General features: G+C 34.0%; 1 protein-coding gene across 3 annotated transcripts in view; it reads right to left on the bottom strand.

The window, feature by feature from the left end:
* Positions 1-27,041, bottom strand: part of LOC149792229 (connector enhancer of kinase suppressor of ras 2-like) — a 126,285-nt gene that overhangs the window by 36,085 nt on the left and 63,159 nt on the right. For all 3 annotated transcript variants that reach the window (XM_089970766.1, XM_089970768.1, XM_089970767.1), the window contains exons 13-14: positions 26,270-26,321; positions 4,714-4,868 (exon numbers count right to left, since the gene is read on the bottom strand). In XM_089970766.1, the coding sequence (XP_089826892.1) occupies positions 4,714-4,868; positions 26,270-26,321 (207 nt within the window). The remainder of the gene's footprint in view (positions 1-4,713; positions 4,869-26,269; positions 26,322-27,041) is intronic.

Raw genomic sequence — 27,041 nt, 5'->3', positions numbered from 1 at the left:
TTCAAGTCATTAGTTCCTATATTGTCTTTCAAGCCCAAAACAGACTATCCATATTTCCAACTTCATATTTCCAATTTCTTTTCTACTCCTTTATCACATGCCATTTGATGACAGTGAATCACAGATTATTACCTAATTGTATTCCTTTGAGAAAGGACCTTGTCAGTACTACTCAAACACAGTGTTATATGACAGATATACACTCTCTATATAATTGATTAAAGAAATTGCACTTGATATAAAAGTAAATCTAAATCAAACATAATTAGTGAACAGCATACAAAGGTAGCCATTACTAAGTCAAATACAATAGTCAACAGCACACAAAGGTAGCTATTACTAAATCAAACATAATTAGCAACAGTACACAAAGGTAACAATTACTAAATCAAACATAATAGTGAACAGCACACAAAGTTAGCCATTACTAAATCAAACATAATAGTGAACAACACACAAAGTTAGCCATTACTAAATCAAACATAATAGTGAACAGCATACAAAGGTAACCATTACTAAATCAAACATAATAGTGAACAGCATACAAAGGTAGCCATTACTAAATCAAACATAACAGTGAACAGCACACTGAGGTAGCCATTACTAAATCAAACATAATAGTGAACAGCACACAAAGTTAGCCATTACTAAATCAAACATAATAGTGAACAGCACACAAAGTTAGCCATTACTAAATCAAACATAACAGTGAACAGCACACTGAGGTAGCCATTACTAAATCAAACATAATAGTGAACAGAATACATAGGTAGCCATTACTAAATCAAAAATAATAGTGAACAGCACACAAAGTTAGCCATTACAATATCAAACATAACAGTGAACAGCACACAAAGTTAGCCATTACTAAATCAAACATAACAGTGAACAGCATACAAAGGTAACCATTACTTTCTAGTCTTTGTCAATTAGGTGCCAACAAATAATTGTTGAAATACTAAATGTTTTAATCAGCATGATGTTAAAATACTTTGAAAGAAGCAATTTGGTTACAAAATTAAGAAAATCTGGAATTTATTCCATCCATCTTGTTTTTCTTAAATTCTTTCATTTATGGAAAGAAAATATACAGCACTGAATTGAGGAAAATTGGAGTGTTTGGGTATCTGGATAAATTACAATAATTAAATTTGGAAGTGCTTCGAGACATATGTGTACTGGATTACTGTTTTTCATTTATTAAAAAAAAACAATGCAAAATATACATTTACAATAATTTGTGATTAATGTTGTTTAATATATGGTTCCCACGCTTTTCTAAATAAAAATTTCAAGGTCTTTTCCATATTTTTTCCAGGATGAAACTAATTTTGTCAAGGTTAACATATGATCATTACTGCATGGAATTAAAGTAGGTTTTGGATTATAAAATATGCATTTTCCAAATCCGAAGATGTTTCTCTTTCAAGACTCTCAAAAACATATATGTCAGAAAAGATGATCATGTACAAGACCACAAAATGAGTCACACAAAACAAATCTGACTATATTCCTATATACTGGCTTTCAAAGCCATTTCAATGTACTGAATACAAATTCTAACTTTACTTTGCTGACATGCATTAATTTGTTTCCTTTCAAACCTTTAATTCTAAAGAATTCTAGAGCAATATATGTGCATGTTATACAAAGTAAACATTTCCTATCACAGTATGGGGAAAAAAAACAATAAATGCAAAATATTAGAATCTTATCTTGTAACGAAAAAGTTTAACCCTGAATTTTAATCTGTGTCAATAAAATCTCAAACAAGTGTTTTCAATCCTTAAGATGATTTGGTTGCAAATTCCATCATTTAAAGATATTTGTAAAACGATTGATTTAAATTTTGACAAAAGACCTTTAAAATTATATATCATTGTATATACAAGGACTAAATATTCTGTAAAATCAACTTGTCTTCTTGTAGTTCAGTAAACCAGTCCCAAAACCAGAACTGATACATGGGCTCTTATTGTTGCTTAATATATAACAAAAAGGACGACAATTTCCCATTTATCCTGCATTCTATTTAAGATCTGAAACCAATGCTTCAAGCTACATGTCACTGTGTAATAGTTCTGCACCAAAGTTCAGCTCAGAGATTCATAATTTTTCTAATGCAGATTTCCTCCAAATATTCCAACCCCATTTTTTACATTTGGACATTTAGAATGGAGTGTGGGTTCAGAGCAATTATATATTAAAAATAATGGAATCTGCCATTACCGTAAGATAGATTACCAGTGGGCCTAGCAAATATAAACTATGTTAAATCGATTTATACCAGCATGAAATGGATAGCAAAATTATTTATTTTCTAAAATATGGTAAACATAATATTCGTTATTTCTTTCATCCGCTAACAGACTAGATGAAACTTGGCATAGATGAAACCTGACACAGTACTCTCCATTTGTTTTAATAGTCACATGACATCACAGCTATAAAAACAAAATGACATCAGAAGCCCAATAGCCATGTGATATCAACAACAGACTTCTTTTTAATGTTGCTGTACAAAATTTCAGTTATACTAAATGAAAGTCTGATATCTTTTGTAAAAACCAGAAAGAATATATAATTCTCAACATATTTATTTCGAGAACAACTACAAGAAACTTTGCCAATCTGATTCATCAAACAGAGTAGTCTGGTTCACTGCTTCGTTTTTCTACAATATTTGAAAATGATGGTTGTGAGATTCGATGTGCTCATGTGATTAGCAATCAAAATCACTAGTACCAACTCAAATTTTATCAATGCATTAGTTTTATCGTCTTTCAACAGACAAAAGACATAAAAAATTTAATACTCGCAATTTCTGAGAAAAGAAATAATTTTCATATAGATTTTATACAGGTATAACTCGATTTAACAACGCTTAAGTTTGCTTGCCCATCCACTAAGTGGCTATGCTTTAACGCCACCATGTTCTCCCCTTGTGACGCGAGACTGGTTTTCGTACCTTTCATATAAAAAGAGATACGGATATCGAACTGTGTCTGAACAAAAAGTCTACCAGACGAATCCTAATCCACTGAGCATTTGGATCATCTCAACAAATATATTTATGGCAAGCACCCAAATGATCCATACTACAACCTCCTAATATTCTGGTTAGAACTCAAAAAATTTAACTCATGATCAGTTCAGTTATGACTCAATTACATAATTGTTTCGGGTGTCAAGTTGTAGAGGAAAATTTTCAGATTTTTCCTGACTTTTGTCAATATTTGCAAAATTCAAGGACTTTTCGTGGTCGGGAAAAAATTCTCATTTCTCCCAACTTTTTCCCGATTTCCAGAAGCATGGGAATCCTGTTAATATATGAAATGCCATATGGTCATGTATACACAATCATCATGTAATAACATAAAAACGAAAATATTTCAGACATTTTAATAAGACAATAGCATTCTTAGGTATTTCATTGCTTTCCTTGACTAATTTCTGACAGGCAATACAAATGAGATGTTCTGCCAATTGTTATTGGTGTGCATCAAAAAGGTGCAAACAATACCTGCTTTGGTTGGGTACAGCCTACTTTTAAGATATTTTGCCTAACAGGTACTACACAGCAAATTGATCCAAAAGATGGCCAAACAACACATTACAGTAAATTTGTTCCCCATACTGCATGTACTTCATTGCTTTTCAAGCTAATTTAACACAGAAGTTATTTCATTTACTTTATGATACTACCAAGTAACCATTTGCTATATTTTTAGTTTACATTTTCTTCATCTTCAAATTACAAGTTTACTTTAATCACTAAGGTATATTATTTTACTAATTTAAATAAATAGTTTTAATGAAATTTATAAATCCTGTATTCTAATATTATGTGTTTAATCTGGTGTCAAACGTTCTGCAAGGGAGAGAATTCAGTGTATCACCAAACCTGTGTTTCCCAATAATTGTCATCATAGGTTACTTCCCTTTCTTTACCATACATTTTTTTTTCTCTTCTGTTTTTAGTAATGGTGAATGTACTTTATTGTAAATCAGAATCATCTGTCAAACCTGAATGCCTTTCATCCACAATACTTTCTGTCAAATTTGGTCAAATTCTGGTAAGCTTTGAGCAGTCATTTAAAGGTTTTGCAATTTTTAGCAATACCAGCCATATCTGACTGAGATCAGCATCATTTGTAAAACCTTAAAGAGGCCTTTCTTCAAGGATTCTTCCATTCAGGTTTGGTAAAATTATATTCAATAGTTTTGGAGTAAAAAGTAATTGACAGATTTTTCTACTTTTTGTAAAAGCCACTTTTCTATTTTTATTATCAGTGGTCATATTTGAAGGTGGATTAGAATCGTTTGTGCAAAATTGAAAGCTCTTCATTCCAGATGCTTTTTGAGAAATTTAATCAAATGTTTTTCAGGTTTTGAGAAGAATCTGTTTAATGGATTTTTACTCTATTTAGTAATGGCAGCCAAATTTAATGGCTGCTCATTGTCACTTGTACAAATTTAAAATCTCTTTTGTCACAATAACCTCTGCCACATTGTTCAAAAGTGGTCCAGTTGTTTTTAAAAGAAGTTTAAAATCACAAATGTTGATGTATGCACCACAAACAAGACACAGCATAAGACACATGACAGACAGAGTGATAGGTCATAAGGTCACAGAGCCTTAAGGCTAGATCAACTAAAAATTCAAGCGGTTGTGTAATGGTGTTCAGAAAATAAAGCTTCTTGTTGAGTTACCTCCTGTTGCTTATAGTAGAATAGGTCATAGTTTTTTAGGACAAACCATCTCTTTTTCCATTTTTTGGACAGACGACCCCCTCCCTTATCTCTGTGCTTAAGCAGCCAACCTTCACAGTCTCCTTTACCCAGGTCTTTGCAGGAAATTCGACGATCTGAAAAAAGAGATACACATATTGACAACAGAGTTATTAATGATGGCAATTTTATAAATATGTATCAATAGAACAAAGAAGTCAAATAGGCAATTAGTCTCTAGTGAACAATACTTTCTTCAATATAAAATGAGTGATTATGTGGAGGCCATTAAAAATACTGACAATAAAATTTTGAACTGAGGAATAGTGAGCAATTTTCTCAGATAAGTTTACCCTTACCTCTCCCACATTTCACCCATTTCCAATGACTGTGAATAATGTAAAGTAACAAGTACAAAGTTCTTCCTGAATTAGAGTACAATGACTTATGAACTCGCATTATCCACTGGACATCACCACGATACCATATGCGCAGTTTCATATCCATTCAGTGAAAACTGAGAATATTTGTATTCACAAAATTCTGTAATATACTGCATCCAGCCATAAGTAAAAAAGAACAATAACACTTACAGAACTGCAGAAGAACAATGATTTATCAATGAGCAAATCATTAGATGATGACCATAAAGTGTGCCAGATTTCACAGTCGTATATAAACAACAGGACCAAGAGGGCCTAATATCACTCAGCTGGCTTATTTAATGTAATAGCTGACCATTTCACTAAACAGACTTATATAGAAGTGTAAGAACATAACATATGTAAACTATCTCCCAAACTTAACATCATATATTGATTTTACCAATTTTAATATATCATGATAAAAATTCTTTCTAAAGATGAAAGCATATTTAATATGCAAAGCCTCTTCCTCATAATCAAAGTCATCAAAGACCTTTGATGACAATAAAAACAGATAAAAAATAATGGCTTTAAGAGTGGCAAGAAACTAAGTCACTCAGATGCCTGATCATCTCATTTCTATGCATAAGGACCACTCTGGTGGCATAATGGTTAGAGCATCCGCCTCGGATACGGGAGGTCATGGGTTCGATCCCCAGCTGAGTCATACCAAAGACTTACAAAAATAGTACTAACAGCTGCCTCGCTTGGTACTCAGAATTAAGAGGTTAGTGTTAGGACAGGGCGACCTGGTGTCAGGATAATGTGACTATGTGGGGCATCATGCTACATGTCTGCCACATGTTGCCCCAGTGCTAGACATCACTATAAACTGCCACAATGCAGACATCATAGCGATATGACTGAAAAATTGTTAAAGCTACATTAAAAATCCAAATCACACACACACACGCACATGCATACACACACACACTCTCTATGCATTGATCATGCTCATCATTAAAAAAGTCTAAGATCCTGATCAAAAGAGCAAACATTCAAAGTTTGATCAAAATCAGATCACAAATTCGGCCTCCAAAGTGTTAATGAGCTCACCTTATCAGACGGAACATTACATCCTTAATATGAGTGGAGTTTGCTTAGTATCAAACCGGTCTGAGTTCTGATATAAGCCAATATTTCAAGTGTGATCAAAAGAGGATCAGACACATGGCTTCCTGAGCAGTAACAAGCTCAGCCAATCAGATACAGTATTATCACATTGATATGCATGGCTCTCGTTCATCACTGATCCCATCTGAACTAGCATACATCACAAGTTTGATCAAAACTGGATCCGAAACATGGCCTCCAGTGTAAAGTGGCAAGATGAGGTGGCCAGGTGAGCTAAAAACTACAAGACAAAATTTTATTTTACATTTCATGCAGCTGTAGGGAAAAAAAAGAACAGTAACTCCAAAAAAAAAACAGTGACAGCATGACTTTATCAATAATGAAGTCTTCAGATGTTGACCATAACATGTACAAAGTTTCATAGCAATCAATGACAACTTTGAGACTGGTTACACTCACAAGATTCTGTCACATGCTACATCAGGCTTCAGGAAAAATATATGCAATAACTATAACAAGAATCACAAAAACCGCAGTGATTTGTTGAAATGCACATCTTCAGATGTTGACTGCATCACTTCCCGGTTTCATTTCAATCAAATTTAATTTTTGAAACTTGTTGAATGTACAAGACTTTCATACACTACAACCAGATGTACATGCAAAACTCTGAAAAAACTGAAGAAACATTGATTTGTTGAAATGTGCATCTTCATATAGTAACTGTAATATATAGAAAGTTTCCAAGTGATTGTGGATCTTAAGACAACAGTAGCAATCACCAGATTCTATTATATACTGTATATGACAAGGGCAATAGATTAAATAATAATTGTGGTGGCAAAATTATTTTCGAAATGCGCATATTAAGAGAATGACCATACCATTTATTATTTCATGGTAATCCACTGAAAACTGAGACTATTTGTGTTCACAAGATTTTGCCATACAATGCATTCAGATGCAAGACAGAAAGGGCAATAACTCTAACGAAAAGTGCCTGAATAAATGTGCATCATCACATGTCAATCTGTGCACCATCACATGATGACCATAATATCTGCAAAGTTCCATAGCAATGCATTAAGAACTGTGGGACCAGCTGCACAAACTGGACAGTGTGCCGTACACATGCAGATATCTGGATGGTCAGCGAGGCATAAGGATTCCCATACAACAATTATGTCTCAGAAGAGGTATGGGTACACAAAATGAATTCCCATAAGATATAACTGTCAGAAGTTAAGTACAATCTGACTTAGAGAAAGATTTGTAATATGTATAATTACTAATACATTTTCCCAAATGTTCAATGAAGGATAGGTTTTTGATATAATACTTATTCTGATACTTCTCAGTAACATTTAACAAAATTCATAATTTTCCAGCTTTTTCAAAAAGTGTATATTACAATGAAACCTGTACAAGACAGCCACTTTTGAAATTGGTTAAAACTGGCTGTAATAGAGAAGTGAATGTTATAATGAGGTTATCTTACATGGAATGTGTCTTGAATAATGTGTTTTATGAAGGCTGTCTTATGAGGCAGCTGTTTAGAGTAGGTCTAACTTATAGAGAGAGCATATGTATGGCCTCTAATTGTGCATGCATGTGTACAATGAATGAATCAAAACAAAGCAAGAAAAAGAACAATGACAGCCAGAGAAATAACAAAATTAGACAATGTTATGACACAATGTCAAGTACATGTAATCTAAGAATACATGAATCAAATGCAAGTCATTACTCCATGCATCTTGACAACAGTACTAAATTTATTGTATATACTGGAAAGGATAAAATAATTTTTTTTCTTCCTGTCCCAGAACTTATGGTAAAACTTTGTTTTCCCACCTAGGTCATAAGTCCCAAGACTTAAGAAACAAAATAAACTTGTATTGCATTTGTGCTCCCCCACCCATGTACGCTGCAATAGAATAGAAAAACAAAAAGCTTATTTGATAATAAAGAAAAGAAACTAACATTTTAATCATTTATTCTCTTTTTTCAACATGAGCATTATAGAATATAATATCACCATGAGATCTGTATATGTACCATAGGCTTCCATACTGTAGTGTGTATTGCTTACATCAGATAACACACGCCACATTGTTCATTGTCATGAACACATTGTCACAAACATTGAGAAACAAACTGTGCTCAAAGGTTTGAATATATTTATCTAACTGAAAACTGGATCCAACAAAACAGCAAACAATAGGGAAATAATAGACCGATATATTGAAGACAGCTACTGTTCACACATGACACGTGTTAGGTGCAAAATAACCAAGAATGAATTATATCCAGGTGTACTGTATGTCAATATGTCACAAATAAAAATCATTATTTGAAAAAACATTCACTTGAGTGCAAGTGATATTCTTTTCACCAGCATGGGTTATACAAGTTTCATTAATATTTACCTGCGGACATCAATGCTCCTTTGTATTAATTATAACTACAGATGCCAAGCAGAGAGAAGCCTTGGTGGTGAATAAACAAAACTGGTAGCAAGCAGTAAGCTCCTTCTCTGAACTTACCGACAGGACAGCAAAGACAAAGGCTATTTTTATTACAACGCAAGCTGACCTCATAAGCTGACTTTGGTTACTTTTTTTAAAAAAAAGACATCAATACAAAGGTTATTTTATTGCAAAGCAAGCCGACCTCAGAAGCCGACTTTGGATACTCTGAAGCACTTTTTTTTATAAAGGATATCAATAGATAGATTATTTTATTGCAAAGCAAGTTGACCTTGGAAGCTGACTTTGGATTCTTTCAAGTGTGCTGATTTTTTTAAATTTAAATATACAAAGACAGCAGAGATATGAAGCTAACTTTGGTTCCTTTTCACCGGTATTCATGGTAATTTTGAAATTAAATTGAAACAGTGGAACAACTTTTAAATTTACTCAATATAGTGCTTAGTGCACAGACATAAATGACCCAGCATCACCCAGAAGATCTGGAGAAAATAAAATCATGTGATGAATTTGTGAAGGTCAGAAGAGAAGCAAATGACTTTGCAGACAATATGATCATTAACATGAATGGAATTCAAGTGTCCTTTGATCGCATTCTTGTACAGACTGACAATAACAGGTCAAAAGTGTGAGAATTAGACTGGTGCAGATTTGAAAAAATCTGACTTTAGGCTTGCAGTTTCTGCTTCAGGTGATGTGTTGCCTCTAACGAATTTTCATGGTATGAGAAAGCTAGAAAAAATATTATTGCACTGAAAGAATGGATCATATGTGCAGGAGAAGAGTTATGTTGATGAGAAGCTGCTGCAGTGAATTAAAGATTTTTATCTCAAGTACAAAGTTTTATATTTTTAAAAATAAAATTTCAGTTGCAATGCATTTTCTGACATGTAATTTTTAAATGATTTAAAAGGCGTCCCACAACTTACAACTTGAAAAAAATTGTGTCCCAGAACAAAATAGTGCACAAAAAATTATTTTAAAATTAATATAAGGTGTCCCAATAAATATGGTGTCCTAACATATACGGTAAATACGGTACTTAAAATTAATCAATTGTTAATATGACAGTTATACTATATGAAGACATAGGTTTTCCTGTTTGATACTGGCCATGGATGGCATCTATCAAATATCACATAACTGAGATATCACTGAACCAATAACCTATCATGATCACCAGCTAGATGTGAACTGTTACATTATCTTGTAATGTACATGAGGTTGTCCAACCAATTAGGTCAAATAGAACTTCCTATATAACACATACAAATTTAAAGTTAGGCATATAGGATTTTCTATATACCAATTATCAAATGCATATCAACTGATGTGATTTATTTAATAACCTGTAAAAAATGTAGCATGCAATATGTTGGACAAACACTACAACAAGTTTCTAAGATAATGAATAATCATCATTTTCAAATAAAAAATTATAGAGATCCTCAGTTTTCCTCTAATATTTCAAGACACTTTAACACCAATAATCACTCTCTACTTGATTTTTCTTTCATGCCAATATATATTGTGCATGGTGACATGAATAGACTCATAAAAGAAACTTACTGGATTCATAAGTTAGATACTCTGTTATCCTAATGGACTTAATGCTAATGCACTATATAAAATTATATAATTTAAATTGATATATTGTATATCCTTTATAACAATATAATTATATGTATGACTGTTTGTCTATTTTATTTTATTATATACCAATTACAATTTAACTCTTTATAACTTCAATGTTTTTCATCCAACTTTCATGAAAATTTAACACGTCTTATTTCAATCAATGGACTACCATGAGTGACCCATTCATCTCTTATGATCCAAATTGGTTTCCTGTGACCAATAGGGACCACATTCTGTCATATCAATGTTGTTGGGTGTTACAAAAAAGTTGGGATGAATAGGTCACATACTATAATCACAACTTTGAGCACAAGAAGTCAAATGCTGGAACAGTTAAATTAAAAGGTTTATTTACTCTTACTGATTAACAAATCTTTGGCATCATTACCTTTTCAAAATTATTATGAATTCAGATTGGCTGAATAGGTCACATGTGCTCAATAATAATTCACACCGACTCCGGTTCCACAAAACAACTTACTGGGGAATATTTACAGATCATGGTACAAAAGTGAATAAAACAATCAAAGGATGCTTTATTATTTAATAAAAAGAGCTATGAAATACAGATTTTGAGGGGCCCCAGGTGGCCGAATGGTCTAAAGCGCTCTCCGTTACAAATCACTGCCATCTCACCTCTGTCTGCGTGGGTTCAAATCTCGGATTCGGCTAATGTGGGTATGTACAGATTTTGACCTCTGTTTTGCATGATTAGTATCATATTTCAATGTACTGAACACAGTAAAAGCTCATAAAAGTACATTATTATACTACTTTTAAGAATACATTTGGTGCAAAGCAAAATGGCTGCCTATACAAATAAAATAACCAAAGCTTCCATTACAGTAACAATGAACTGGACACCGACTAAACTACATAGAGAAGACTTATGAGTATGCATTGAACCATGGCAGAAACTATACAGGAAAATAACTGCAGGTATGTACCTAGGACACCTAAGAGTGTCTGGATGGCAAGGTGATGACACTGAAAAGCCTGAAACTCTGTAACTGAAGAAAGAATGAACAGAAAAGTTCGAAATTTCCTTTTGGTGTATAGTTCCTTTGGAAGAGAATGATGACAACTTGCTTTACTGTAGAAAACTTCCAAAATACTTGTATGTGGATAGCAAGGCATGTCTGCCTATATATAAAAAGCATGTTACTCGGCACCAGCATAAGTAGTACTAGTAACTGAGGTGACACTCACCAGATAATATGTACTTTTGAGAGAGTGACGTATGTAAGGTGAAGTAGTTCGCATTTAAAACATGCACAGTGGAGGGAATGTTTGCATACCTCTATGCTACATTAATGTAATGTGGATGATATTTCTTTTGGATATTGTACTTTTGGAAATTTTACATGATTTAAGCACACTGCTAACTAAAATGACTGCTCCTTTGTGTTAAAAAATCAGTCTCAATTAGTCTAAAGTACACTATACATAGCAGCTATTAAAATAGGGCAAATGAATTTTGCCAGACTAGACAATACCAGCTTCTGAAAGTGCAATGAATGAATTACCAAATATATAAAATGTAAAAAAAGTTATCGGCTCTTTTTTATACAATTGACCTCTGAAGTTCAGGAAGTGAAAATGACCAAGTAGAGCTAGCACTTTTTTGAAAGGTGCACATTTGAAGTAAGGCCAAGCTGTATACTCTATAACCCATAGTACACCCATCAATCATACACCAAAATAAAGGGAATTAAAGGTTCTTTGCATTATACCTAAGATATACAAGGTCTTTTTTAAATAGCCAGTATAACCAGTGAGGAAAGCCGGGGACATTCTTTTTCTTTAAAATCCTAACCCTATGCAAAATGCGAAACTGTATAGCGCCACCTTAAAGAAAATAAAAAAATGTTTGCAATTATTTTGTTTTATTTTCATATAATTATGTATGATGTTCTGAATAAAATGGTACATTCATATTGCATTTAAGCATGAAAATAAGCTAATTATGATCATTTTTCTCTTGCTTACATAATTTGCCATGAGGTATGTTTGTGTGAGTAGTGACCTTAATTATGGGGAAATTAGAAGACTTAGAATATGGGAATAGAGTCAACTTAAATTTAAAACTGTTGCAATAAGTGACAGAAATATATGATGAAAATGTTTCTTTTCATTTATTTGCAATGAAATAAAAAAAAATAAATGAAGAGAAAGTGAATTCACTTCTTCCATATTAAACAATAGGCAAATATGTTACACTTTGACCTTTGACCTTTATGAAGCTGATGAGTTACCTCCCTTTTCTAATTGTAAAATTCATTGTTGATATCTCAGAAATAATTCTGGCTAGTTTCATGTTCCTGTCATTCAGCATAACATTGGTTGCTATGTTTACAAAATGTAATGTGCATTCTTAAAATAGCTCACTTTTATCATGGGGGGGGGTAGGCTGGACTTGTTAGAGACTCTGACACTCATAAATACTGTTCTGTGCGGAAAAAGGCAGGAGAATTATTCATAAGGATTGTTTTGATGCTTGCGACTTAAATGTTTCAGCCATATAAACATAATTAAATCATAAAAAAATAATACCTACATCTTCTTTATGGTGGCGCTCACCAGATAATATGTACTTTTGAGAGAGTGACGTATGTAAGGTGAAGTAGTTCGCATTTAAAACATGCACAGTGGAGGGAATGTTTGCATACCTCTATGCTACATTAATGTAATGTGGATGATATTTCTTTTGGATATTGTACTTTTGGAAATTTTACATGATTTAAGCACACTGCTAACTAAAATGACTGCTCCTTTGTGTTAAAAAATCAGTCTCAATTAGTCTAAAGTACACTATACATAGCAGCTATTAAAATAGGGCAAATGAATTTTGCCAGACTAGACAATACCAGCTTCTGAAAGTGCAATGAATGAATTACCAAATATATAAAATGTAAAAAAAGTTATCGGCTCTTTTTTATACAATTGACCTCTGAAGTTCAGGAAGTGAAAATGACCAAGTAGAGCTAGCACTTTTTTGAAAGGTACACATTTGAAGTAAGGCCAAGCTGTATACTCTATAACCCATAGTACACCCATCAATCATACACCAAAATAAAGGGAATTAAAGGTTCTTTGCATTATACCTAAGATATACAAGGTCTTTTTTAAATAGCCAGTATAACCAGTGAGGAAAGCCGGGGACATTCTTTTTCTTTAAAATCCTAACCCTATGCAAAATGCGAAACTGTATAGCGCCACCTGAAGTATTCATGGGATCTGGTTCCAATCCCTGTATCCAGGGGAGATCATTGTAACCTAACTGCCCCCTAGGTGGGCAGATAACTTTTAGCTTTTTAGCTAAAATGTTTTAGCCTGGAAGAGCTGGATTTGGAAGGTAGTAGTAGTTCTCCTGAGGTATTATGACTGGGCAATGAATGTGAATAAGAGATGATGGGCCATGATATTTCTATTTGGAGAGTAGTGGTTATTACAGTTATTATCTCACTGAGAACATTGGAATTCCCCTCAGTATATTTTAAGTCTATGCATGCATGTGCACAAAATATCTTATGTTAAAAATACATTTTCAGTATTGAATCATGAAGTCAAAATTTTATATTTGCTTGCAGACATTAAATTGTTTACCTAGAGGCATTTCAAATTTCCTGTGAAGACTGTGCAAAAAGTCCACTGAATGGTGAAATGTCACACATTAACTTAAATACAATATTCAAGAAACAATTGTAGTTCGGCAATATTGAAGGAAAATCAACCTGCAACAATGATTTTATGTTTAAAGTTCCATAATTTTCCTCGACCAAGTGATGTCGATCAAACTTGCATGAAACTTGAGTATTTGGTAATTATTATTTTCTTCTGGTTTGCACACAAACTTCAAATTTAGGGTAGAATTTTCAAGTAGAAATTGATTAGGAAACAAATGAATGTGATCCAGTAACAATTTGGCTTCAGTTCCAGTAATGTGTACACATCTGTAGCAGAGATGTCCAAGAAAGTCCCTTTTTCATAAAAGTCCAGTCATTGAGAAATATGAAAAAAGGTTGCTGGATAATGGCAAAATATGGCACTATTAGTTCATCAGAAAGTCTAATGTTTTAGCGCCTTCAGATTAAACTTCCTCATGACAATGCTTGAAATAATATGATTCATAGGAAGAAAAAGGAAAAAACACATATGTATCCTGATGCTCAAATGTTTACAAAAACAATAGAAGGATCTAATACATGAACAAGAAAAGAAGTTTCTGACCATTGGAATGCCGGAGAATAAGATACAGCATACTGAAACTATAACCATGATTCCTTGATGCAATTAAGCATAATCCTCAAGGGTCACCTGTATCAAACAACCATGTCTTAAACAGCTGCACTTTGTAAGTTCCCTCAGCAATATTTTAAGAAAACCTGTAATAACAAACCATCTGTGTTGAGAGGCCCATTTCTCCTTCCCCAGGTTGAGGTGTTTGTTTAACAATGCATTTTACAAATATTGTTTTCTATACACTATAGCTACAAGAGACACAGGTCATTTCATAGGGACAATGGATACAGATTTGGATCTAAAATGTTTTATGTACATGAAGAACTGGGAGGAGGGTCAGTTGGGGCTAAGATTGGGATCAATCTTATTTCCTTCTTCCTCTTATCAATCTTGTTCCATCACTGAGTTAACATATATTGTTAGTTTTCACTGTGAAATTCACTTTGCCCCCATTTCTTAAAAATGCATGTACTGGTATTGTTGTACATACATGGAAAGAACAAAATAGAATTTGTTCATATGAGTGTGTGTGTGTGTGTGTGTGTGATTTGGATTTTTAAAGTAGCTTTTTAAAAAAAATCAGTCGTATCGCTATGACAGTTTATAGTGATGTCTAGCACTTAAGCCATATATTAATATCACTATCCATTCTGGGATAGTAGTAACAGCAAAAATCTTCAAGACAGTTTTTATAGAGGCCATATTGGATGTACGATAAAGAAACCATTTTTATTTTTGACCAATTAGATGTAATAAGAAGTCTACTTTTGAAAAGACCATGTTGATATAGTCATTTACAATGATGAATAGAGATCATATTTTAAAGATGGCCACCAATGTGGCCATATTGATGGTCAGTTTACATCTATTTAGGACCGACCAATTAGTGACCATAAGAAATCTCCTGATGAAAATCTCTGTTGTCAGCAATAACATGATTTTCAATATGGCCATCATGTTAGACTTCAGGTAAGTACCATTTTTATTTAGGACCAAGAAGATGTTATAAGAAGTTTTCTGGTGAAAATCCTATGATGAGATGATGTTTCATTTATTAGCAGGAACAATGACAATATTTTCAAGAAGAATATCCTGCTGAATATCAGATTCAAACAATTATATTTAGAACTAACTAGGTATAATAAGTTTTTTGGTGAAAGCACAATGTCAAAACAACCAGCCATCTATCATATTTAGAAGTAGATATAATTAAATTTGTATGATGACCATTGTGGCAACCATACTGGAAGTCAGATCAGCACCATTTTCATTTAGGACTAACCAGATCCCATAAGAAATATTTTGGTCAATATGACTTTATTTTAATTAGTAGCTATATCTAGATCTTCAAGATGGCTGCGCTAGTGACCATATTGGATATCAGATTGGCTCCATTTTCATTTATGACCAACTAGATGTTATAAAGTCTTTTAGTGAAAACCCAATGTTGATGTGACAATCCATTCAGAAGAAGCAGCAGTAAGAATATTTTCACTATGGCCAATGTGGTGGCCATATTAGACACCAGACTGGCACCATTTTCATTTAGGCCCAACTAGACATCATAAGTCTTCAGAGCAAAACTTCATGACTATCCATTCAGGAGGAGAAGCCAAGAAATAATTTTCAAGATATCTTCTATGGTGGCCAAATTAAATAACAGATCATACTAAGTCATTTGTGAAAAGCCCCATACTGATATGACCATCATTCAGGAGAAGCAGCAATAACAAGATTTTCAAGATGGCCAATGTGGCAGCCATATTCAATGTCCAAGTAGCACCATTTTTATTTAGGACTAGACCATGGGGTAAATGAGTGTGTAAAGTTTCATGGCAATACAACAAGTAGTTCAGGCAGCAAAAGTGATAAAGATGACATACATCAAAGATGGACAATGAACAAAGGATGACAGACCATACAATAAGATTTTCTTTTTTATGACCAGTTAGGCTAAAAATCTGAAACTTCTGTTTCTAGCTTTATTCTACTTTAAGTTATGGACCGTTCAAATGTTGGGACTTTTAGCCTGAGCTTGCATATATATATATATAGATATATATATATATATATACACATACATACATACATACATATACATATACATATATATATATATATATATATATATATATATATATATATATATAGTGCAATCCCACCATATGTGAATTAGGATATAACGCGATCATGCCGTGACTCCTGAAATTTTGTATATTCATTCACACATGAAAAAATATTTTTGGGTCCAAGTACGTGAAATAGTGTATAAAATATGTATTATCATTTTGGGGAAGAGATATGAATCACATATGAATTCAAATATAATACGATCGTGCAGTGGTTCCTGAAATTGTAAATACATGTACATGTATTTTTCTCATACCTGGAAATTTTTTTTTTTGTTAAGTACAAGAAATAGTGTATTCAACTTATATTATCATTTTTGGGAAGAGTTCACGTATGAATTGTAATATAATACAATTGTGGCATTGCTTCTGAAATTTAACAATTTCACCGGGTTCTTGAAGTGTTATGTCAAAATAAACATTATTGGAAGTGTTATGTCAAAATAAACATTATTGGCAATGTTACTTACTACTGATCCATGAGTAAGGCAAGTAAGTTGTCTTTGTGATTTTCTTCAATTAATTCTGTATACAATTGTTGCTCAAACAATAGCTGACATGTGTGTCTTCTTAACTGCATACACAACCAAGCAGCAGACAATGGGGTGGTTGATAACAGATTCTCACAGTTTAATAAACATCAAAAAACAAAAGCAGCCAACATGTTTGCTGGGCTTGGTGGTGTTATTAGACGCAATCAGTTGACCAGTAAATAATGTCCGCTTTATTAGCGTGAAATTGAAAGGGTATTAAAACGTACATGCGTTTAGCTTAAATTTTTTTATAAAAGTGACTTGTGACCATTGCAGGCCTAGTGCACTTAGTTCTCTGGTCTTACATGTGTATGGTGTCTATTTATGAACTCGTTATTAATTTCTTATTTTTTATGAAAATATTTTACCCTTATGGAAAAGCAAGTTTCAAAATGCAAGTTGTTCTCTGCACTATGCACAATGATTAGTAAAGTAGTATTCACACGTTTCTTTTGATATTCGCAAAATCTGAAATAAAAGTTATATGCACACTGAGATCATGTGTTCACTGTTAATTATTCTTGCTGTAGAAGTTCAAAACAATAGGCATACAAGCATCAATTATTGGAAATTTGCAATGGAGAAATGTACATGGAAACGCATAAGAGAAAATCTCAGCAGTATGAAATTTGTACAGACACTGTTCATAGACCCTGGAACGTAATCAACCGTACATGTGCTTCATCATTCTTAACTTAATTTTGCTGTTAATTTTTCCCACTGAATTCAGATAAGTAACGATCTGTTGTTGTTGTTGTTGTTGTGGGGTTTAACGCCATTTTTCACCACACGATAGGCTATACATGGCGGCCAGTATTAATGGTGGAGGAAGAACCCGGGAAAACCCCAGAAAGAACCACAGACCCACGACAAGTTACTGGCATGCTTTCTCACATACCCACGTTGGCTGAATTCGAGACTCGAACCAACGCAGATAGAGGTGAGATGGCAGTGATCCGTAACGGAGAGCACTTTAGACCAATCGTGACAAAATAATTGAATAGTTGAAATATGTATGCAATTTTTGTAATGGAATTACATGTAAAATGGATCAACTGCAAGCCCCAATGGTACGATATCAGACGGCAAGTAAACGGGATTAATATTCTGTTCATGCTGTATATTAGACACAATAATCTGGGACAAATTATTAAATATTGTAAATCTGTGTGCAATTTTCAATGGAATTACATGCATTATAGATGAACTGCATGCCAAGATGGCTCAGTAGTAAACGGTGTCGATACCCTATTCATCATATACATTAGACATGAATACACATATATATGCCAATGAGTTATCTGAAAAAAAGTAAAATACTGTAAAACCCTGCAATAGTTTGGACCCCAATTATCGCCTTATAGTGTGTGTGTGTGTGTGTGTGTGTGCGTGTGCGTGCGTGCATGCGTGCGTGTATTCCTGATTGTTGTGCTGTTTGCCATTGTAAACCATCATTAACACCTCTGCATTCACAGAGGATTGACTTAAAGAGAAGTCATACCATCCTGATATTCTAATAACAGTGTTATGGAACACATTTATACATTTTGGCATAACTGAAGGTGACATAAACAATTGCAGATAAATTCCGTGATGCAACAAACAGTTGATGTATATAGGCTTTGGAAATATTCATCATCCATTACAGAATTCTCAAAATAAGAATAAGTACAAGAGAAATCTTGCTTTTAAAAAATGTATTAGAAGGATGAAAATTGTATTTTTTAAAACTACATGTATTTTTTTATAAATAATGCTAACCTTCTGGCAGTAACTGTAGTAATTATCAACAGTTAAATACTGCAGACAGGAAATAGTGATAAGAATGACAAATGTAGCATCATACACACTTCAACTATCCCATCCCATAAACTCAGGTGTTACACGTACAACTGTCCCTCAAACCCTAAAATGTGTCATGCATGAGGAATACAAATAAAATGTAAAATGAATGAAAATGAAATGAAGAATCATTGCAAATAAAATGGAACCTGAAAGCATATAAAATGCAAGAAGAATGAAAAGGAAATGTAGAATGAATGCAGATGAAATGCAGATTGAATGCAAATAAAATGAATGAAAATGATGTGCAGGCTATGCCAATGACAGAATCAGAATGAATGAAAATGATGTGCAGACTGTATGCCAATGACAGAATCAGAATGAATGAAAATGATGTGCAGACTGTATGCCAATGACAGAATCAGAATGAATGAAAATGATATGAATGGTTTTATTTAATAATTGTTAGAATGAACGATACTATATTGGTATGTAACAGTCTGTTTTTGACTGTGCTGCTGCATTTCAATCGTCTTTTCATGTGCTGCTGAGTTAATGTGGCTGAACATCAAAATGTCTTATTGAGGAGACTTTAAGACATCGCCTAATTATGTGCATTACATTGATATTACATGGCAATTACTATTATTCAGTGATAGAATGTGGATTAAATATAAGTTTTTAAAAATGTAATAGTACTGGTAACTGTTAAACACACACACAATTATGTTGTTGTTTAATTGAACCCACAGATATTTCTCATAACAATCGATTCATTCAATCATGTTTTATATCTGAACTGTCTCCTCTCCAAATTGTCCAGTCAATGAAATGTCCATCTCTGAATTCTCTATTCTCCAAATTGTCCAGACATTGATCTGTACAATTTTTATTTGAAACATACTAATAAACAAATTTTTCTGACAACTAAAAAATATTTACATTTAATGCAGTTGTGATTATGCTTTTAATCTTTCCTTATACTGGGGTACCGTATATAGAAATATATATTCTCGTCAGTATGTTATCCATGAAAGCCATGACTATACCCGTGTTGTTTCATGGACAGTGTTACATGGAAGTGATTTATGCCTAAGTTACACACGGGTTATTCTGAGGCTCTTTACAATGAGTTCTATGACCATATTTGTGTTATATCAGGGGCCGTGTTATTCCAAGGTGCTTTACAGTGTGATTTATGATCATATCTGTGTTATTGCCAAGGAGGTCATATTTGATGTCTTAGGACCACCATATTCATTTAATACCAACAGAGAACTATAAAGTCTTTTAATGAAAACGTTATACTGATATGACCTAATGTTCAAAAGGAGTAGCGACAAGATTTTCAAGATGACCACTGTGCTGACCATATCTGATGTCCGATTAGCCATACATGTATACAGAACCAACTGCAGGACTTTCCTTATCAGCCAGGTGATTTACCTGGCTACTTTTACTTCACACCCAGTTGCTTTAAAAAAAACTGCATCCCTGTTGAGAAAGGTCCGCCAAACCCCCTGTCTACTTTGTCAACTCACTCTCCAACTTTAAATCTAATGGAAGGCCCTACAGTTGGATCAGGAAGTCTTTTAGAGAGAAAAAAAAACAATGTCAGTATAATGATCCATTCTGGAAGATTAATGAAAACAATATTTACTGAAACCCTGTGCTGATAGATAGTAATGATAAAAAGATTCTCAAGATGGCTACCATGATGGCCATACTGGATGTCATTTTCACTTACAAGGGTCAACAAGACCTTGAGCTGAATGTAAATGTACAGTTCAACAGCCATGCTCCTAATAACAAGTGTAACAATAACAAACTTACACAAAATGATGATGGAAGCAGGACAAAAGGTCACCACATATGCTCCTGTGGTTTACGGCCAGTAGAACTTACAAGAGGTGAAAGTGGGCCTGATATTGCTCACCTGGTAAGCTCATTAGCTGACATACCTGTGAATCCAAATTCCTTCTCTGAATATACACAATCACTCTTTTGGCACAGAAATGACAAGTCATTTATACAACCAGCACTGTACCCTGGATCTTGAACTGTAACTGGGGACTAAGCCACAATTCCTAACTTAGAAACTGTTCATAGCCCCACCCAAAAGTTTAAACTTATTAACATTGCATGGGGAGGCAATCAGTTAGCATGGATTCTTTGGGGTTTGTCAAAACTCAATAACAGTCAAAGCAGAGAAACCAATGAGACATTCCTCACTTTCCCCAAAGAAAGTTCCAGTACCTCAAAGATTAAAGGACTTGTGACTGGAACATTGATCAGCAAGAATTTAAAATTGTATGTTAAATTTTGGTCATAATCAAACTTATCTGAGCACATCTGAAAAATGTTAAGAATCAGGATCACTTGTGTCCACCAGCTGGACAATAAGATAGAAGACTAGTTTATTATTTTGCTTGGGTGTTATTCATAATCCAACTTATTTGAGAGATTCATGATACAAACTCACATTTAAAATATAAACAAACTCTGATCTGAAAAATGGCCTCCATCACGCTTACATCCTCTGTAATTCAGATGCAAGATCATCTTATGGATTTGCTTTGATCAGACTCACCCAAGATCCTGTCGTCATAAGATTACTGTATATACTTTCTTATTGGTAGAGTCAAACAGCAAACTACAAAGATCCTGAACTGTCTTAGCATAATGCGCTTGCAGATCAGGGTCTATGTTGTTAGTTTTGCTTATTATTCCTATTAAACTGCATGGACCCAGATCTGTCAGCACATTTGGTGACAGCAGATTTGGGTCTGTGAAGTTTGCAGTTGGATTCAACTTATAAGCAAGTATTGATGGTAAATATCAAATCTGATCAACGTCTTATAAGAAATATGGTCTCTAAGGTGCTCACAATCTCAGTCAAAGCAAGTGCAAGTTCACCTCATCCATGATTTTGATCATATAAACTGACACACCAATCGGATCAAAATATAGTGGGAAATATGGCCTACACAAGCTCAGCCAATCAGATGCATGGTAACCTCATTAATATGCATGTATGTCACTCATGATCAAATTCTTCTATGGTCAACAGGGGTTAAACAATTGACATATCAATGCATTATGCAACTATTTTTTTGCTATATCAATACACACATTGATACAAGAGATCGAGGACCAATACAAAATGATACTTAACCTATATAACAAACATCAGTAATTAATGGTCATTTACCATTTCAACTGACAATTTATCTCAGACAGATATCAGAGGCACAGGCACTCATTTTTGTTAGTGAAAAGATAAACCTACTGACAACATCCGCACTTCCTACAAATTAACGAGGCAACAAGGTTAATACTGCCCCTTGACCTTGCCAATTCCATGCTAATTACCTTATCCCAGCTGCATGTTCAGCATAAAAGAGACATTCCAAATGTGTTCCCTAAATATTAAGTATATTAGTCATCATTTAATAACCACTTTTAAGAGATGTTACTCTGTTGAATCGTATCTTGTCTAATTGGGTCTAACTTGATGGCTACACTTCCGATGTGTCACACAGTAAAATATGTTACAGTGAATTCTGATTGGTGGTTTTTGTTTGTTCCAGTCCAGGATAAACAATACTGACCAATCAAAACTTAATGCAGCTCATTCCCTACATGTCACACACGAAGTATTGGCAAAGCAAGAGAGAAACTTTGGCACTAAAATGGTTATTAAATAATCTGTAACTTACTTATGTCATATATTGTCATAATTTTGAATATCTAAATTTATATATATGTTGATGTACTATAACTTACAAATGGGAGCTAATTTTGAATGTCTTTATATAATTATGCTGATATGTTTAGTCAGTGAATGAATATGTGGATGGGATAATTAAAATTATGATTGTATCAGTGATAGAGCAGATTTCAAACCAAGTGAATCTGTCAACACTTACATACATTTTTTTTTTTTGTAGATGGAGAGTGGGTGTTGTCAATAGCTTTCCTTCTTCACTAACAAAAACAAGTGCATGTGGCCATGGCAGCTGTTTTGCTTCTATAGGAAGTACAATGTGATATACGTTTTGGTATACATCCCCACTCCCATGCATGAACTTGTTCTAGAAGAGATTTTTCTTGCACAAGGAAATTGCAATTCTTCAGTTCTGAAGATAACACTGTCATGTCTTCGATGTTCAAGCAGACATGAAATGGGTAATAAGATGCCATGCAAAACAAAGGGCAAGGTGGTCATGCATCTGGTCTAATGGGGCGGCCTAAAATGACCCAACAGGTTGAATTCAAATCACTGACAACTAATAGGCAGTAAGTTTGAAAGTATTTCTGTTAACTTGTCATTGATGAGAATGGTATATAAATGCATGTCAAGTCCATGTCTCTCTGTAATCTTCATACTGGAAACACAACCAATATGTAATCACACAAAAGTGCACCACCTACCACTCTGAGACAACCTAAAGATGGAAAGATCAAGTTGATGTATATTGATAATGTATGGTATCGCAGGATATATATTGTGAATTGTATTCATACATGGCATTATCATTTCATCCCTACTTGATAATATAAGCTTACATGGACAATCTGAGCAAAAGCTGGTAACCTGTAGAGTGTTTGCAAGCAATTGTTGATGGATGGCAGACAATTCATGATGGTATAAAGGCCATAAACTCAAAGTATACATGATAAGGTGAGATAAAAAGTATGGGAGGACAATAATTTGTCAATACAATAAACCCAATTTCAGCAACCTCTACTATGAGCAACTAACTGTCATTTATAACCAAATTTGTAGTGCATGGATAAATTTTATTAGAGAAAGACACTCTCATGGGTGACCACCTGCAAAACAATGGCCATATATTTTTGGCAAAATACGTATTTAAACACTGTGAATAACATCCACATCATAAAACCAGATATAAACACTATCAAGATTATGATGAGATACGAGTGATGTGAATGGCATATTATACATCAGCCCTATAATTAATAGTCGTCTATGTAGATAACGTAAATTTGTGCACAGAAATCATTTTTCTTCTTTCAGGGTGACCTTGACCTTTGCCTTTGACACAAATATAATACAGTTCTTTCAAATCCTAAGTGCAAGCTAACCACAAAGTTTGGGCCAGGCCTACGTTCTTTGTGCAGAAACCATTTTTTTTCTTTAAGTCAGTTACCTCATCCTTTGACTTCTGACTCCAAAATCTAGCAAGTTTCTTACACCAAGAGAAAGCGATCGACATATTTTGTTAACCAAATATTACAGAGAAATCCTTACTGTGCTGAAATCAGTTTTCATCTTTCTGGCAAAGTGGCCTTGACCTTTGACCTTTCTGAGCCCAAAATCAATAGGGTTCTTTCTTATTCCAAGTGCAAGTCATCCACAAAGTTTGTTAACTATAGATGGTATAGAACTAACTCAAGTTCTTGTGCAGAAACCTTTCTCTTCTTTGGTGACAGTGACTTTGATTATAGACCTCTTGCCTCTGAAATCAGTTGGTACTTCCTTACCCTGAGAACAAGCTATCCATAAAGTTACGTAAATATAAATGGTGGACAACTTATGTTATTAAGCATAAACCATCTTCTTTCTCTCAGAAACAGTGACCTTAACCTTGGAGCTTTTGAGTCTGAAATCAATTGGGTCTGTCCTTATTACAAATGCAAACCATCCATAAAGTTATTTAACTGCTGAAGGTGGACAATGAAAGTTACTGCGTGGAAACCAAGAGATGGACTGACAGATGGACAGACTTTGTAACATATTAAGCTCTGTCTTAAAGTTGGCATCTAGTCAGCAAGACAGAAGCTCAAGAGATGATTAACAAAAGATACAATCAAAAACACTAAAGAACAATGAAAAATCAAGCAGAGATTTGTACAGGCAGAGACCAGAGCACATAAACAGTGTCTTTGGGAGGAGTGCAATACAAAGAATGAGGATGGCAAGAAGACTGTGTGGAAAGATAAGTGTGAACTTGCAGACAAACTTGCCACACATACAGAGAAAGCTGGGGGGAAAAAATGACACAAGGACCCTGTGCAACATCACACTGCAACTATCAGGGATGAAATCCAACACAAGTCACTATAGCACAGTTTTCTCAAGATGGCACTTTACCACCAAAACTACAAACAACTCTGAAGTGGCATCATCTTTGGAAAATGGGAGGCAGCCCATTTTGAGGAGTATGGTCAAACAACATGAACCCTTTACAGCCCTGCTGTGAATTGGCAGAATAAATTTTCAAGCTGACTGGCACATCCACAAACCACTCTCTGTAGAGATGTGGTGACCAGGGGTGGATTGATGTCTTCAATGCATTCAGATGCCTGCCACAACACAATGTGTCATGTTTAAAACACAAACTCTTACTCCTAGATCACCTGAAACAGTCGTGCTTCCAAAAAATAATATTTACAATAATCTTTGAAAAGATATTTGCATTAATATACTTTCCACATATATAATTAATCTACCTAAATGTGCATACCATATTCTGCTTAAATAACCCCTCATTTAATATACAAGCAAGTGCCTGACTTTGACCTAAATACAACCTAAATACAATCAATAAAGAAATTCAATCAGGAAAGCACAATTTACATCTTTCAACTGTCTAATTTAACACACCAAAAATATCCTGGGAATGATGAATTCAAAACAAAATATATGCCAATCTATGAGGCAAAGAAACTGACATGTCCTGATGTACAAAGAAAATAAACTCATATATGCTTATGTACAATGCAAAGAAACTGATATCCTGATGTAAGAGGCAAAGAAACTGTATTATGCCAATATATGAGGTAAACAGACTGAAGTATGCCATTATATGAGGCAAAAAACTAGCATGGCAAGGAAACTGATATAGGCCAATGTATGAGGCAAAGAAACTGACATGCAAATGTACGAGGTGAAGAAACCAGTGTATGCCAATGTATGAAGCAAAGAAACTGGTATGCCAATGTATGAGGTAAAGAAACTGGTATGCCAATGTATGAGGTAATGAAACCAGTGTATGCCACTGTATGAGGCAAAGAAACTGGTATGCCACTGTATGAGGCAAAGAAACTAACATGCTAATGTATGAGGCAAAAAAATATTCAGATGAATAAAGAATGAATTCTGAAAACTGACTAGATGAAATGGTGAAAAGACAAGAAATAGTTCTGACTGCATGTTCTAAATACTGTAAGGTCAAATTTATAAAAATTCAACTTACCAACTTTCTTAGAAGATTTTCCAGTTTTTGGTCGCCTAAGAATAACTGGTGACTAAAAAGAAAGTAATCATATAATACAATCTAGTCATAAGGTATATCTATATTTATCAGCAGGAAATTTGTTTCTAAATGGAAAAAGGTTCATAGTTTATAACATATAATATCTTTGTTGTTGTTGTTGTGGGGTTTAATGCCATTTTTCAAAAATGGCATTAAACCCCACAACAACAACAACAACAAACTTTTAAATGAACCTTTAAAAACATCTGATGAAAATATATTTAATCCCCACAATTCAGCATCATGACTGTTGTGAGACTCTGTCTGCCAATTCTTCTGTTACTCCCATAAAACTGAAACATGGAAATTCATAAAAATATATATTATACTGTCCATATGTTTACCATTTCTTGGGCACATGAACTTAAATATTTGAATTACAGTGTCATTTTTAAATATATCATTAAATGATACTATTTTAACATACTACTATTCAATACCTAAAAGACCACTCGGATGCGGGAGGTCACAGGTTTCAACAGTGGCCAAGTCATACCAAAGACATAAAAATGGTACCAGCAGCTGCCTCACTTGACACTCAGCATTAAGAGGTTAGTTTTAGAACTGGTCAGCCTGTTGTCAGGATAATATGACTGGGTGGGACATCATGCTACATGTCTGCAGCATGCTGACCCAGTGCTAGACATCATTTAACTCATTAACCCATGGCACCGTGTTTACATGGCCAAGGTAGTAGCCCACTGCCGAGTTC

The sequence above is a fragment of the Sinohyriopsis cumingii genome, chromosome 9 (assembly GCF_028554795.1).
Source record: "Sinohyriopsis cumingii isolate HCF-2022 chromosome 9, ASM2855479v2, whole genome shotgun sequence".
In the NCBI taxonomy this organism is placed as follows: domain Eukaryota; kingdom Metazoa; phylum Mollusca; class Bivalvia; order Unionida; family Unionidae; genus Sinohyriopsis; species Sinohyriopsis cumingii.
The sequence above is the reverse complement of the archived record's forward strand: the minus strand, read 5'-3'. Positions and strand labels throughout refer to the sequence as shown.